This window comes from Anguilla rostrata, chromosome 1, assembly GCF_018555375.3.
Source record: "Anguilla rostrata isolate EN2019 chromosome 1, ASM1855537v3, whole genome shotgun sequence".
NCBI lineage: Eukaryota > Metazoa > Chordata > Actinopteri > Anguilliformes > Anguillidae > Anguilla > Anguilla rostrata.
The window spans coordinates 85,002,254-85,019,166 of NC_057933.1; the positions used below are offsets into that span (position 1 = coordinate 85,002,254).

General features: G+C 47.1%; 2 protein-coding genes across 10 annotated transcripts; both read right to left on the reverse strand.

Moving 5' to 3' along the window:
- Positions 1–1,042: 1,042 nt before the first annotated feature.
- LOC135238522 (zinc finger MYM-type protein 4-like) lies at positions 1,043–11,137 on the reverse strand. Of its 9 annotated transcripts, none has more exons than XM_064306565.1 (8): positions 10,663–11,137; positions 5,858–5,915; positions 5,382–5,647; positions 5,078–5,243; positions 4,282–4,407; positions 1,871–1,995; positions 1,571–1,714; positions 1,043–1,333 (listed from the first exon to the last, which is right to left on the reverse strand). In XM_064306565.1, exons 1-8 carry the CDS (start codon positions 10,693–10,695, stop codon positions 1,058–1,060), a joined length of 1,194 nt encoding a protein of 397 aa, XP_064162635.1. In that variant the 5' UTR covers positions 10,696–11,137; the 3' UTR covers positions 1,043–1,057. The 9 variants fall into 9 exon arrangements, with proteins under 9 accessions (XP_064162635.1, XP_064162627.1, XP_064162609.1 ...); XM_064306557.1 differs by having other exon boundaries at positions 5,364–5,647; XM_064306539.1 differs by having other exon boundaries at positions 5,078–5,267; positions 5,364–5,647.
- Positions 11,138–12,083: 946 nt separating this feature from the next.
- Positions 12,084–16,820, reverse strand: LOC135238554 (transmembrane protein 35B-like). Its single transcript, XM_064306577.1, has 3 exons — positions 16,611–16,820; positions 13,886–14,066; positions 12,084–13,661 (listed from the first exon to the last, which is right to left on the reverse strand). The coding sequence occupies exons 1-3, from the start codon at positions 16,716–16,718 to the stop codon at positions 13,528–13,530; spliced, it is 423 nt and encodes a 140-aa protein (XP_064162647.1). The 5' UTR covers positions 16,719–16,820; the 3' UTR covers positions 12,084–13,527.
- Positions 16,821–16,913: the final 93 nt, after the last annotated feature.

Sequence of the window (16,913 nt, forward strand, 5' to 3'; positions counted from 1 at the left end):
CGCAGAGTGAAGTGTGTGGTATATACGCAGAGTGAAGTGTGTGGTATATAAGCAGAGTAAAGTGTGTGGTACAGATGCAGAGTAAAGTATGTGGTATATACGCAGAGTAAAGTGTGTGGTATATGTGCAGACAGTAAAGTGTGTGGTATATACGGACAGTAAAGTGTGTGGTACATATGTGCAGACGGTAAAGTGTGTGGTATATACGGACAGTAAAGTGTGTGGTACATATGTGCAGACGGTAAAGTGTGTGGTATATATGCAGAGTAAAGTGTGTGGTATATAAGCAGAGTAAAGTGTGTGGTATATATGTGCAGACAGTAAAGTGTGTGCTATATACACATGATTGAGCAGGAGTGTGGGTTTCCTGGTGTGGCGCTTTGGGCGTGGGTGCAGGTTATGCAGCGGTAGGCACACGTGTGTGGTAAGAGCTGCGAGGAGCATAAGTGTGTAGCTATCTGTCACACATTCTGAACTTTAGTGCAGCCGGAGCAGGACATCTGACCTGGCTGGGGCGTGGCATGGGGGGGGCGGTGCGGGTAGGCGGTCGATCGCAGAAGACTCGGGGTGTGCGCGACGCCGTCCGCCCCAGAGAGCGAGGGCAGAGGGGGTGCGTGGAACTGGGGGCGATATCGGGACAGGCATGCGCGGCCACCACAAACTTGGGTAACAATCTCAACCCCGCCACCCTCATACACAGCACACACACCAGAATGAAGGTACACACCTCATACACACACACACAAATGTATAGGTACACACACCTCATACACACACACACACACAGAAATGTATAGGTACACACACCTCATACACACACACACAAATGTATAGGTACACACACCTCATACACACACACACACACACACACACACACACACACACACACACACACACACACACACACACACAACACAAACACAAACACACACAAACACACTCATAAATATACAATATGTACACTATATGACTAAAAGTATCTAGACACCCCTCAGTCTGGGGCTGTTTTTCATGGTTCGGGCTAGGCCCCTTCGTTCCAATGAAGGCAAATCTTAATCTAGTTTAAGGCCTTCCCAGAAGAGTGGAGGTTGTTATAGCAGCAAAGTGTGGACCAACTCCATATTAATGCCCATAATTTTGGATGATTTTGGTTGGATATCAGGTGTCCACATACTTTTGGCCATGTAGTGTATGCATGTATGTGCGCGCAAACACACACAAGTTTTCTCTTTGCTCCTGCCCTCTCACCTGTGGGGGGGGAGGAGTTTTCTCCCACAGAGAACACCGAGCTGATCCTCAGTTCCTCCGAGGTTTTCTGCTGCTGGACCAAATCCTGAAATGGCCCATAAACATTCCATGAATATTCCATCAAGATCCCATCAATATTCCATCAATGTCCCATTAACATTAAATCAACATTCTCTCAACATTCAAAATTTCACCAGCACCATTGCACAGACCATTCACAGCGGTTGACCGTCTCCATCCGTTAGAATGTTAATGCATTACTGTGTGGTGGGAAGCAGGAAGTGAGAGGGGTTAGGGTCAAAGGTCATGACCCAAGACTGACCTCTGAAGCGTCGGGCTCGTCCTTGATGCGCCTGGGCGGAGGCTGGGGTACGAGGGCGCGGTCGTACTCTTCATCGATTGGCTCGTCTTTGATGTCCACAGGAGGGAAGAAGCAGCCGCCCTCCACAGAACCGCTCTCCATCTCCTGCAAAATGGCCGAAACAGTCTGTTCAGCAACTCAGCGGCACCAAACAAAAATAAAAAAGGGACACTTCAGTTTTTATCAGTATGGCGGGGAGGGGGGGTGTGTGGAGGGTGGGGGGAACCCTGCTCAGCACGGCGGGTGCACCTGTACACTCACCCTGATCCTGAGCACACCTGGCTGTGGAGGGGAGATACTCACAGGTGTGTCCTCTCCCTGGCGCCTGCTCCCCCGCGATCCACACTGCGACAGAACAACTCCACCTGCACGAGAACACACACCCGCTATCCAATCAAACACAAACACACACCCGCTATTCAAACGTTAATACACACCCGCTATCCAATCAAACACGAACACACACGCACTATCCAATCAAACACTAACACACACCCGCTATTCAAACCTTAATACACACCCGCTATCCAATCAAACACAAACACACACCCGCTATCCAATCAAACACTAACACACACCTGCTATCCAAACCTTAATACACACCCGCTATCCAATCAAACACTAACACACACCTGCTATCCAAACACTAACACACACCCGCTATCCAATCAAACGCTAACACACACCCGCTATCCAATCAAACACAAACACACACCCGCTATCCAATCAAACACAAACACACACCCGCTATCCAATCAAACGCTAACACACACCCGCTATCCAATCAAACGCTAACACACACCCGCTATCCAATCAAACACAAACACACACCCGCTATCCAATCAAACACAAACACACACCCGCTATCCAATCAAACACAAACACACACCCGCTATCCAATCAAACACAAACACACACCCGCTATTCAAACACAAACACACACCCGCTATCCAATCAAACACAAACACACACCCGCTATCCAATCAAACACAAACACACACCCGCTATCCAATCAAACACAAACACACACCCACTATCCAATCAAACACTAACACACACCCGCTATCCAATCAAACAAACACACACCCGCTATCCAATCAAACGCTAACACACACCCGCTATCCAATCAAACGCTAACACACACCCGCTATCCAATCAAACACAAACACACACCCGCTATCCAATCAAACACACAAACACACACACACCGCTATCCAATCAAAACTCATAACACACACCCGCTATCCAATCAAACGCTAACACACACCCGCTATCCAATCAAACACAAACACACACCCGCTATCCAATCAAACACAAACCCGCTATCCAATCAAACACAAACACACACACCCGCTATCCAAACAAACACTAACACACACCCGCTATCCAAACAAACACTAACACACACCCGCTATCCAATCAAACGCTAACACACACCCGCTATCCAATCAAACACAAACACACAGCCGCTATCCAATCAAACGCGAACACACCCCCGCTATTCAAACATTAATACACACCCGCTGTCCAATCAAACGCTAACACACACCCGCTATCCAATCAAACACAAACACACAGCCGCTATCCAATCAAACACAAACACACAGCCGCTATCCAATCAAACGCGAACACACCCCCGCTATTCAAACATTAATACACACCCGCTGTCCAATCAAACGCTAACACACACCCGCTATCCAATCAAACACAAACACACAGCCGCTATCCAATCAAACACAAACACACAGCCGCTATCCAATCAAACACAAACACACACCCGCTCTCCAATGAAACACAAACACACACCCGCTCTCCAATCAAACACAAACACACACCCGCCGTCCAATCAAACACGAACACACACCCGCCGTCCAATCAAACACTAACACACACCCGCCGTCCAATCAAACACTAACACACACCCGCTATTCAAACATTAATACACACCCGCTGTCCAATCAAACGCTAACACACACCCGCTATCCAATCAAACACAAACACACACCCGCTATCCAATCAGACACTAACACACACCCGCTATCCAATCAAACGCTAACACACACCCGCTATCCAATCAAACACAAACACACACCTGCTATTCAAACACAAACACTCACCCGCTATCCAATCAGACACTAACACACACCCGCTGTCCAATCAAACACAAACACACACCCGCTGTCCAATCAAACACAAACACACACCCGCTGTCCAATCAAACACAAACACACACCGGCTATACAATCAAACACAAACACAGACCTGCTATCCAATCAAACACAAACACACACCCGCTATCCAATCAAACACAAACACATATTCAAACACAAACACACACCTGCTATTCAATCACTAACACACACCCGCTATTCAAACACTAACGCACACCCACTATTCAATCAAAAAGCAAACACGCACCTGCTATTCAAACATGCACCTACTATTCAATAAAATGCAAACACAATTTTTTTTATTCAAATGCAAACACAAACCGGCTATTCAAATGCAAACACACACCCGGTATTCAATAAACACAAACACACCCACTATTCAATCAAATGCTTCCAATGTTATTCATCAGACAAGCGTTTTGATGGTTTTGACCACCGGCCACCATCACGTTTTAAGTGTAATTTTCACGAAGGAGAGAGGCCCCCGGCGCGCTGTCTTACCCAGGCTGGGGTCGGTCGCACGCGGGAGGGGGGTATCCTGTACCCTCCGGTCCCCCACAGACTCCTCCACAGCGCTCATTTCCACGTCGGCCACAGGGGGGCGCCGGGCATCGGCGGAGATGAACGCTGTCGGTACAGGAGAAGGCTGTGCTGTTAAATCATCATTCTGTGGCACAGATGCACGTCTCTACACCTCCAGCAGGGGTCAGCAGACTCACACGTCCACCTGACTACTACCCACTCATAGAGAGCTTATCCCAAACAACCACCTCATCCAGATCCAATGCTCATTTACTTTTCATTTCAGTATCCCCATGTATTCAGATAGGCCAGTCTTTGTCATAAATGAGTCTGGCATATCTAAAAGCAGAGTGTCCTTATTTAAGTGACCTTATTATGTTGAAAGCCGGGCTAAGCACCATGATTTTATTATAAAATGGGAATTGGTTCTAAAAAATATCAGGCCTCGACACGATTATCTGTATAGACATCAAGATGTTCACTCACTGAGTTCACTTAAATGTCACAGATTGAAATTGCCCCAGTCGCATTTGCTTTGGTGTTTGTGGAGGGGAGGGCAGGTAGCATTTTTAGAAACAATATATTGTATCAAATTCACTGTTTCTCTGTTCAATAATCACTAGATATCTGACAGCGTCTACAGCAGTTACGCCATTTTCCAGTTCAGACAGAGGTGTGAGCGCAGCTGAGGCTTTACCGTGCGTTTCGAGAGAGCGGATCTGCAGCGTCCTCCGCAGACAGGTGAGATCCACCGGGGAGTGCTCAGGTAGCTCACCTGTTCCCAGGCCGGGGGCCGGGGTTTTGGCGGGGGCCCCCGTGTCCGACCCCTCGTTCTGAGGCCTCGAGCGCTCGCCCGCCAGTCTGTCGCTCTGCGGCTCCGTTCGTCTGTCAGTGTCCGCCAGTCTGTCGCTCTGCGGCTCCGTTCGTCTGTCGCTCTGCGGCTCTGCGCGTCTGTCGCTCTGTGGCTCCGTCCGTCTGTCCGTGTCCACACGTCTGTCCGTGTCCACACGTTTGTCCGTGTCCACGCGTCTGTCCGTTTCCACGCGTTTGTCCGTGTCCACGCGTTTGTCCGTTTCCACGCGTTTGTCTGTTTCCATGTCGACAGCGCAATCCGGAGTCTCGCCCGTGTCCATGTCCCAGTCGTCTTCCTCCTCCTCCTCCTCCTCCTCGTCGTCAGCCCTGATCACCGGAGCCCCGTCCAGCTCATCGTCCGCCCCCCCCTGGGTCTGCAGAGGAGGGGTGGGGCTGGGTGCCCCTCCCTCAGAGTCCCGCAGGACCGGGCCCCCTCTTCCTCCTCCCTCCTCATCACTACTGAACTGCAGCCCCTGGATCCTCTCCTCCACTCCTGCGGAGGGAAGGAGGGGACAGAGAGAGAGAGAGAGAGAGAGAGAGAGAGAGGTGTATGTGAGTGCATAACAGAAGGATAAGGACACTAAGTTTTGTTCTGTAGGAAATGTAAGCCTTTAAGAGTCTCCATAACCCCCCAACCCTGAGCAGGCTAGGGAGCACATCGTACCCCCCCTCCCCCCCACATACCTACACCCCCATGCCATACCTTCTCGTGTTCGTCTGCTGGACGACTCCCCAAACTGCAGCTCTGCCCCCAGGACACTCTGCAAAACAGGACACACAACTCAGCCAGGCCCCTCCCCCAGCATAATCAACCCAAACTCAGCCAGGCCCCTCCCACAGCATGATCAACCCAAATTCAGCCAGGCCCCTCCCACAGCATGATCAACCCAAACTCAGCCAGGCACCTCCCACAGCATAATCAACCCAAACTCAGCCAGGCCCCTCCCCCTCAGAACATTGCTCTTCAGACTTTACCAGGCATGAAGACATATATTCCTGTGAATTTTTTCCTTGCAAATCTAAATCAACTACAATCAATCGAATGGCTGTGTCTGAACAAATCAAATCAAACTTTACAAAGGAAATGAGAACATAGGAGGATTTATTTTTACCAGCAGTCATCCCCACTCAGGAACAGATAGAAATGGCTATCTACTGAAAACACGTGACCATAAAAGGAGTTCTTACATTCACCAATCAGTAGGCCAAAGAGAATGTAATCCAAACAGTAATAAGCTAGCAAAATTACCTACTAAAGTACATTCTACTGTTGTCACTATGCCTCTGTAGTCACTGTAGTCAACATACAGTAACAAGCGCGAATCTGCCACAGCTGCGACCACACACGCGCATGCATCCGTGTGCGCATGCATCCACGCACACACCCTCACGCAAACACGTGACCTCTTCTTTGGCTCATGACCAACCTTTCCACAAAATCTTGTGCAAATCTGTGAATCCATTCAGGAGTTATGCGCCCTTTTGTGATAGGCCACACCCATCGCCACGCCACCTCTTGCTCAATCGGCCTGAAAGTTACTCAGCTGTACCTTCCATTCATGACCAACGTCCATGCCAAATTTCAGCCTCCTGGGGCGAAAACTGTGACCGCTACAGGGTGGGACACTTTTTTGGACCAACTGACCGCCCGACAGACAGAGCTGCGGTCGCAGCTAAAAAAAAAAACTTGTGCCTTATTGCTGCTGTGAAACTGAAAGTCTCAAAACGTCACAAAATGTCCTCTAGTGGCCATCGTACTACATGCATTTAAAGATTTGCAGCGAGCTAGGAAGCTTACTGTTACTTCACCAGTATAGTTAGCTAACTAAATGTAAGAAGTACATTTACAACACTAAAATAGGAAAATAGAATGGGAAAATTATTCCTGGATAACATGACCAACAAAATTTTGGAGGGATAGTACAAATAATGCATAGCCTGATATAATTTTTAATCTGCTATAGTGTGCATTGCTTAAGAGCCTCATTTAAAGTCTGGGTGCTTTAAAAACTATAGTAGGCTAACCTATTCATTCATGCTATTTGGTTTACAATGACCAATTCTATTCTGCTATGGTTGTAACTAGGCAGCTGTTTCATAGGTTACTTAGTTGATGCGCCTGTCTTAACGACTACTTGTATTTTTATTTATTTTTATTTTTCCATAGATTGCGTTGTTGCCGTTCTCGTTGTTAGTGTTAATCAGTTTAACCATCAGGGTCCAAGTTGAACTATGCGGTTGTTCCCTGTACTTGGACCGGTACTTCTCTCTAGGGGTTTCGTCATACTTGTTCCTGGTTATGGTTATACACTTTGTTGTACGTCGCTCTGGATAAGAGCGTCTGCCAAATGCCTGTAATGTAATGTAATGCTATATCACTGCATCAACAGAAGGCTAGCTTCCTGATCCAGCTGGCTAGTTAGTCGTTGGCTAGCTAGCTCACCTCTGCTGCTCTCTCATTTAAATAGCAATGAATAGCTACCTAGCTAATGGTGATGAGCATGACTGTCTGGAATTTATTAGCTATGAAGGTAGCTAACACGGCTCTGTAGCTGGCTTTATAATCTGATAAGGCCACGTTAAATTTGGTTAATTCATATCACAGAAATTTTGCACTTTAGCTGTAACTAAACGCATTTTGCTTGCTAACTAGGTTTGATAGTTAGGTGTGGGAAATAAATTTAGATGTACTAAAAAACACAAGCCCATTGTATGAGGAAAGATATGTAGTTAGAGAGCACAGGCCCAGTGTATATGGGAAAGGAGTGCATCAATGAGCACCAGCTGTCTCCCCCCTAACGTATCATCCGGCTAGCAAAGGAAGAAAGATACAGGTGGACCAAGGTCGACCTAGGCAACCAAAATGTGGGAAATAAATACAAATGTACTCAGAAAACACAAGCCCATTGTAAGGGGAACCGGCAGCAGGGGAGCGCTTCATACTAAATAGATACAATAAGAACAAACACGTAATACACACATAATTTCTGCCCTGCTGACTAAGCTGTATAAAGGCGCCTTTGTGAAACTAACGGAAGCTTCTGCCTTTTTTGGAAAATGTGTTATCAGAATATGTGACTTATGATAGAAGGGGGAGGGTGAGACAGGCGGGAGACGAGCACTAGGGAGGGGCTGATAAACAATGGTGTCTGAGAATTGGGTGTCAGATAAAAATAATGATGTCAATAACATTACGTAATTAACAAAATTAAATGGGAAGTACTGGATTTAAGCTACACAACAGGAGGAGTTAGAAAATGGATATAAGAGGCAGTTGGCCCGAGGGGAGAGTGAGTGGGTGTGTGCGCGCACATGGTGTGTGTTTTGGGAATGCTTGGAGAATGATCTGATGTATTGTCTTTACTTATGAGTGATTGATAATTGTACTGAACTGCGCAGATCAGCCCGGGTTATTTTATGTAATCTTTGATTTACTAACAATAAACCCAGTTGCATCAGACTCTGAGAAGTGTGCATCTTTTGAAGAAGCATTCAACAGTGTGGAGGAGAGCGACCTCGGCGTTTCTGGCCCAGGCCGGGGCCCGCTTTCTCCCTCCCACATAGGCAAGTAGTTATTGAAATGTTAGGCTATTGAAAATGTCTGTTGTCACAGTAATTGTGGTTTACAATCAAATGTTAGTTATCATATAACACCAAAGTATTGCTGCACTGCCAGGTTCAGCTCACAATCAAAGACCGGCTAACTTACATTAGCGCCTAGCTAGCTAACGTTAGCTCGATCACAAACAGGACGACGGCACATTAAGAAGTTTACAACTATATTCCTTTCAATGTACAAAACTATTAAATGGTATACACACACTACACGTGTATTTGCTACGTTGGCTATTCACGGTTTGGTTCCCTTTCATCTTTCAGATTTATCTTAGCTATTGCCATTTATGGAGCAGAGTATGCACTGGAAACGGTCGTGAAAGTGTAGATGTCGCGATAGTGGTGCTGTCGTGAGAGTGCCGTTTCTTTTCAGGGACGCCACCGGGGATTTTGGGCACCATGAACAGTGTTGCCAATTTAGCGACTTTGTCGCTACACTTTTTGACCTTCCCTAGCGACTAAAAATCTTATCTAGCGACTAGCGACAAATTTGGCGACTTCTCGCAACTTTGGCAACCGCCATTCTCGTTGTCCAGCAACAGCAAAAATAACCTTTCACCGATTTGTGAATGACGTCACGTCTGCCTTTCCTAGTGCTCTAGCGTTGCCCACGTTTATAAAAGTAATGACTGACCTATGTATAATCAGCCGCTGTAATTACACGTTAGTAGATGTTCTACAGATCTAACAGATACTATGCAGCTCGGCCAACGTCATTGGAGGGCAGGCAGACATAAAACCCACGCTATGCCTATCGCCGTACGTGGCTTAACATACGTTTTTTATATGCAAATGATTACGTCGTGACGTCATCTAGCAACTTTTAGAGGAGGCATTAAGCTACTTTCCATAAATAGTTGGCAACACTGCCCGTGAAAACATTTCACATTTGCCCCCACCACCCCATAAAAAGCTATGCTCTTAATATTTTTTGAGGGTCACCGTAATCATCCTAACTTCCCCTCCCCCTTACGGCGCCTCTGGTTCTGGGTCGTGCAGCTCGGCAGGCCATGGTAACGCTAGTCTGCACACAGTGCAATCTTAGAGAGACGCACTAACGGACTTTGCAAACCCATGCATGCATGGACAGAGGTGTGTCCAGTTTAGCCTTGAAAATACTACGTATAACTCACCGTATAAATAGCAGCAGCTACCCATACCCTGGCTTTTTCATACCGTCACTGAGCTCGTCAAAATGCTGAAGATGTACGACAGCAGATAAATTCTTACTCGTGCTAACTTCGTCCAATGCTCGTTTCAAACTGGCTAGCTAACGTTGCAGCTTGCGTCCCAACCGTGCTAAGGAGCCTAAACGTCTGAAACGAAGTCGATAAAACGCAAGAGATGTCCGCGTTAGCCTGCGTACCGTCAGTTCATCTTAGTGTATGAATGTTTACGTGCACCTACTAAACGAGCCGTGTTATAATAGGACAGTCAGCACAGGAGATGGTGCCCAGCAACTTCGGATGTTCAAGTAGCTTGTTAGCCATTGCACGCACTGCCCCAACACACGGGCGGTAAACACACTTCGAGTTGGCCAACTAGCTGCCAGTTTTTCAAAACCATATATAATTACTTGTGCTAACAAGCGACTGACTACGCCTGGAGCAAATATACGTATGGTAAATTGGCAGTGATGGAGGCATATTGCGAATTCAGATCGGTCATGCATGAATGCACTCATCTCGACTTAGTGAGTCAGTAGCACCAGTTTTCGATAGCCATGCCGTTAGCTGGACAGCTAAATAACTCGAAGCTACCAAACTCCAGATTTCAAACTCGACCGTGCGTTCGCCCATGTCTCCAATATCTCGCTTTCGCACCCACTCTCCCTCATTTGCACACACACACACAAACAAACAAACACAACCTGGATCCCCACCGTTCCCTCACCTCTGAGCGCTTCGCTTCCTCGGACTCCGCCATGTTTACGTCTTGTGCGTCGGAGGAACTGAAAAAGTACGGGGGTTAACTCGACTACAGCGGATCACATGCACACCAAACCTAGATCACTGTCGAGCAGCGCTCCTGCAGCTACATCTAGCCGAGCGGCGCAGAGGAGACACGACGCCGGACTTGTGCGGGGGGCTTCAAGTCGGACCAGCAAACAAAGCTAAAAGTAGCGATCTCTTGCAGATGCGTCGGATGAGGCTTTATGCGGTTCCTGTTAGAAGAGAATCTGCGGATTTACAACGATCAGTTGCAATACTTTACGTTGTTTACGGTTTACTTTTTCACAATCACACACTAGACCCCCGGCTCTTTTGATGTGCCTTCCCCGCGCGCAGAGATTGCGCACGCGCGTGGGCTTCGCTTGCAGCACATGCGCAAGACACAGCCTGTCCCTTGACCCTCCAAGTGAGCATGCGCCACCACGCCCCTCCTATAAATTCTGTTTACTTGAACCTGACTTGAACGCTTTGATACCATGAGGAAATCGGAGAAAATGGCGCCACCTAGCAGGGACTTTCAAAACAAAGTGGGGATCGAAGATCTTACAGTGGCAGCTCTGGGCCTATTAAAGCACACATTATAAAGACAAATGTATTGTGAAAATAAGATCTTGTTGAAACTAAAGCTCTTTCAATACCTATAACAACATCCGTGCCTATGATTCTTCACTTTAAAATGAGATTGAATAAACTATATTGGATCTAAAAATACCAAAAATCCCGTTATCTAGATCAGTGGTTCCCAACCTCAGTCCTGGGTACCCAGTGTATGCTGGTTTTTATTCCAACCAGTTGCAGTCCCAGAATTTTGACAAGCTGTTAATTTGTCTTTAGTGTCTGTTCATGTTTAGATTATGTCAGAAATACCTGCATGCCGCAAAGAATAGTCTTAGGTTCACGTTGTGCTTATTGTGCCATATTGCAAACAATTGAACATTCGTTTCACTTGCTGAAGACAAGACTGAAGGCAAAACACCCAGAAACAAACAGGAACTAAAGATGGCAGCACTACACCCAGTGGAGCAGGGGTGGCAATAAGGGGGCGCAAGTCAGGCCTGCGGAGTGCAGAGCCAATCAAGAAGCCCCTTTGCTTCTAATTGCAAGAACAGCCAATGGCGTCCAGGAGTCCCTTCATGTTTACCACGCCATTTCTCCCCTCTCTTTTCTGAGTTCCATTATGCAGGAGCACAAAGAGGTTCCACACAGTGCGTTCCCAATGGACAAACTCCAAATCCCCCCCTCACAGGAGGTGAACTGGCCGCAGGGTCTGGGCGCAGACTGGCCGCAGGGTCAATGTCTCTGTGCACATGGCCTCAACGACAACAGCAAACAAAGAAATTACACAAGAAATCACTCTTCATCTCTTTTCAGGCGTTTTTAATCAAAAACTAAAATAATTTACAATTCAAATTAATTTGAGCAAGAACACTTGTAAAGAGTGAGTGCTGATGTGTACACCAGGGCAAATGTTACTGAACTACAGTGATTGTGGCTGATGCTGTAAGCCCCTTGGGCCTGCAGTGGACCAAGCCAGCAACTTCAGGTTCGACAGGAAGTATTATAATTGGGATACCTTTGCATTTTAGTATTGGTCAGGGCAGAAAAATTACATCAACCCCCCCCCCCACTGCACCTCTGAACTTAAAAAATAAAAACAACTCAAAATGTAGGAATGACATTAATTAATTGGTCATCAAAGCCAAATGTAATTGCTACTAATAAGCTCCTGAAATGCATTAATCTTTTACAATTCTGTGAGAACATTACATTTTCTCTCTCAGCACAGTCCTTATCTTTGTCCAAACATTAGTCCCACAAAACAAACACACAGAATTTGGGACCCACCCACCCCCCGCATCACTGCCACGCCATGTAGAATTGTCACCTCTGATTGGCTCAATGACTCCCAAATGATTGTGATTCTACAGGTCATAAATCTAGAAAAACTACCCCCATGTCCATTTGCCAGTATTTTTTTTAACCCACTGAAAGTTCTTTTGTAGTTCTATCAGTGTTAGACATGTCTTAGAGCCAACAACACTGACTGAAGTACAGTGTTGTGTTGGTGGGACAATGTTCTGGTGGGATAAGCTTATGCTGGTTCCATTTTTGCAGATATGAGATTTTTTCACACACCTTCCTGTCTGGAGCTGTTAGCTCAGTGTACTGCTGCCCAAAGGTGAGAATGCCTGCTTTAGGCCCTTTACTGAAGAATGCACAAATTTACAAAGCATTTTCTCACTTTCAAACCTGCGATTTCACAGCCCTTTGTACACAAGTGCTATATGCCCCCGAAAATCCCACGCAAAGACCGACCCATGAGCCCCGACCCATTCTAAAAAGCACAAAATTATGTCATAGTCAGTTATCAAACCCCTTAGTCCTATAGCGCTGCAAGACGATTTATTCCATTTCGCATTGAAAAATAATATGCATTTCTGTGGTTGACGTATGCACACGACACACACGATTATAAGAATAGGCGGAATAGGTCATTTTTTAAAAAGGACACCTGAGGTGCCGAGAGCTCATCTCCAGGCGAGGACGACCCCTGGAATGTGGCGTAGCCCAGCTGGGGGTCAGGGGCTGCTATTCAGGAAGCGAGGAGGAGAGCTGATCTAGGGTCAGAAGTGTGTGTTTGTGTGTGTGTAAGAGTGTGTCTGTTTATGGGTGTGTAAGAGTGTGTGTATGTTTATGTGTGTGTGAGTGAGTGTGTAAGAGTGTGTGTGTGTGTTAGTGTATGTTTATCTGTGTGTGAGTGAGTGTGTAAGAGTGTGTGTGAGTGTGTGTGTGTTTATGGGCGCGGTCACTGTCTCTTGCTCTTGGCCCCTGGGCCCCCTCGGCCCCGGATGGCCAGCAGCAGCAGCAGCCCCAGGAACACGGCAGCCGGGCAGCACATGTACAACGGCTCCTGCAGCTTGAGCAGGGTGAAGATGGCCACTGGGGGGGAGCGGGGGGGGGGGGGGGGGAGAGGGGGGGGGGGGGGGGGGGGGAGAGAGGGACAAGAGAGAGAGAGAGAAATGACATCCTCTACAGCAGGAGCACAAACCAGTATTACAGGACCAGGAAACTGAAATCTGTGAATTCTTTGCTCTTGTGTTGTTTTAATTCTTTGTTTTTCCCATTCACAAACACTTTTCTGTGGACCGCTCTGGCACACTCACCCATCATGACCACAGACAGGACCAGGTTGCTGATCTCCTGGAGCAGTCTGGGTCCGAAGGCCAGTAGAACTCCGCACACCAGCTCCAGCCAGCCTGTGAGAGCCAGGTACTGCACGGGGTCCACCTCCACCCCCACGACCCGCAGCGGGAACACGGAGGCGAACTGCACGAACTGCGAGCGCTGCGGAGAAGCCACATCCTTCCTGAGTCAGTGTTCCCAAGTTCAGCCAATCAGCGAGGCCTAATCCCCCCCCCCCGCCACCTAATATAATTTGAGGATCCCTCTCATTTCGCCATATCTTCCATCAGTTACTGGGCATGCAGAAGCACAACCTCCCCCTCCCCCCCAAACACCCCCCCTTCCCAGAAAATCCGTAGCAGTAGCATCCTCCTTCCCTCCCTCTCTCCTGATCTAAGACAGGATCCTGCATTACAGGTTTGGCCATGTTGCTTTCACCTGCGTGTGCGCTGTATAGGGGAAGACAGGCCGGGACTTTGGAGTTTGTGATGCAGGAAACACATTTTTCCATCAGCACTTGTTGCCAAGCACAGCGTCTGTTCAATCTGTCCTTCTCCGCCCCCCCCCTTCCCCCCCGCTGAGTCACACAGTCACCCTGTTCTAGGCTTGTCACAGTGTTATTGTTCTAACACAGGTGCTACTTCCTTCTAAAACACTGTTGATACCGGTATTACCAACCTTTGCCACTAGGGGAACCCGTCGGATTCCCCTCACAAGACCAGGCTGAAGTTTAACACTTCGATTTTAATGATCCATAAAATACTTTGTAACAACTGAAATTCTTACAAATAAAAAACATAGACTAAAAACAAAGCAAAGTGAATTTCCTTTGTTAAAAATAGCTGAAAATGTAATTCCCTGATACAGACCAAACAAAAAGGGCCAAGATAAAATGGCATCACGGTGAAAACAATAAGTTACAAAACGTTAGCTCATCCATGGCAGTGCAATATGATTCCAACACAACAGGCCAACAATCAAATTCACAAGCCTGTTAGAAAAGTGAAGACCTAACCCACACCCTCAGTGACTGTTCCCTAGCCCACACCCTCAGTGACTGTTCCCTAGCCCAAACCCTCAGCGACTGTTCCCTAACCCACACCCTCAGTGACTCTTCCCTAGCCCACACCCTCAGTGACTGTTCCCTAACCCGCACCCTCAGTGACTGTTCCCTAACCCGCACCCTCAGTGACTGTTCCCTAACCCGCACCCTCAGTGACTGTTCCCTAGCCCGCACCCTCAGTGACTGTTCCCTAGCCCGCACCCTCAGTGACTGTGCCCTAACCCACACCCTCAGTGACTGTTCCCTAAACCACACCCTGTGACTGTTCCCTAACCCACACCCTCAGTGACTGTTCCCTAGCCCACACCCTCAGTGACTGTTCCCTAACCCACACCCTCATTGATCAGTGATCTAAGGACAGACAGCAGTCCAGAAATGTGTGGAAGGATCTCCCTCTTTTCTGAGCAATACTATGGCACCACCCAGCTGCAGGTAATTTCAGCACAGGTGGTACTGGCACAGGTAATACTGCCACAGGTAATACTGCCACAGGTGGTACTGGCACAGGTAATACTGCCACAGGTGGTAGTAGCACAGGTAATACTGCCACAGGTGGTACTGGCACAGGTAATACTGCCACAGGTGATAGTGGCACAGGTAATACTGCCACAGGTGGTACTGGCACAAGTAATACTGCCACAAGTGATAGTGACACAGGTGGTACTGGCACAGCTAATACTAATACTGAAATTAATCGTATTGAGTAGTAAAATGAAAATTATATAAGCACAGCAGGCCAACAGTCCTTATTAAACTGCTGTATTACCCATCTGTGGTCAAAATAAGGACGCGATCAGCAGCGTCCCAAAACGCCGCGCACGTTCAATACACATAACCAAGGCATCTCCGTTACATAGGGAAAATGTAAGATATAGGTGAGATAAATGCGACACCGAAATTTTTTCTGGGAAAAGCTAAATGTAAAAATATATATTAAACCGGGCTGTAAACATCATCAGCTCATCAGAACAAATTGTATTACAGCTCGGAAACATTATTTGTAAAGCAATTAGATAGTTACGTACCAAATCCATCTACACGATAAACTTCAGCACCGAGCACGTTTTGCAGCCCAGTTATACCTAAATGACAGGCTGTTGTGCCTCAGAACATAATATTCACCGGTGTTTATCTTCGCGTTAGCTACTTCTACTGTCTATTAACCTTGGTATAACCACCAATGTAACTATACTTTGTACATGGTCAATGATATTTACCTAGCTTACCAAATAATTTCAGGCGTATGTGACAGGCAAAAACGCATCTCTTTGTTCGCTTGGTGCAGCGCGTACCCAACATGTTTGCCAGCGATGCGTTGGGCGGAGTGTGCTGTTCAAATCACGAACTGGTCCAACGTTTCAAATTTTCAAAGTAAAACCCATTCATTTTCGAGTCTGATCACGAAAAGTGGTATGTGCTTTTTCGAAAACAAATCATATCACTTTGTTAAAAGCGTAAATGGAAAAAATGTGGGTGCTAATTTGATACCTAGGTATTATAATCCCTGGAAAAATAACATTGCACGTTTGAAAAACGCGCTCAAAAAGCACAGAAAGCGAATGGTGGTTAAGGCCACACGATATTTTGCGCTACACTGGTCCCGTTATAATCGATTATATTTCCCATAATGTGCAAAAACCTACCATGTGCGCGTGGGTGTCCTCCGATATCTGGTCTGTGAGTTTGAGAGCACCTGAGAGCGCGAATGTAACGCCCAGTAGTACACGGAGAGCAGTGAACACAAGCGCCATTGTGCTAACAGTATCCTACAGCGGGCGGGGGAGAGAGGCGGAAGAGAAAGCAACGTCCGACAAGCTCGAGCTGCACGGAACTCTGTACCCAGTTGTTACCGCGCGCGTTTTTTGTTTGCGAGTGTTTGATTCAGTTTTTTTTTTTTTTGTTACTAATAAGTGGCCAATAAGTGTTGACATGGTTTGTTTGCGTGC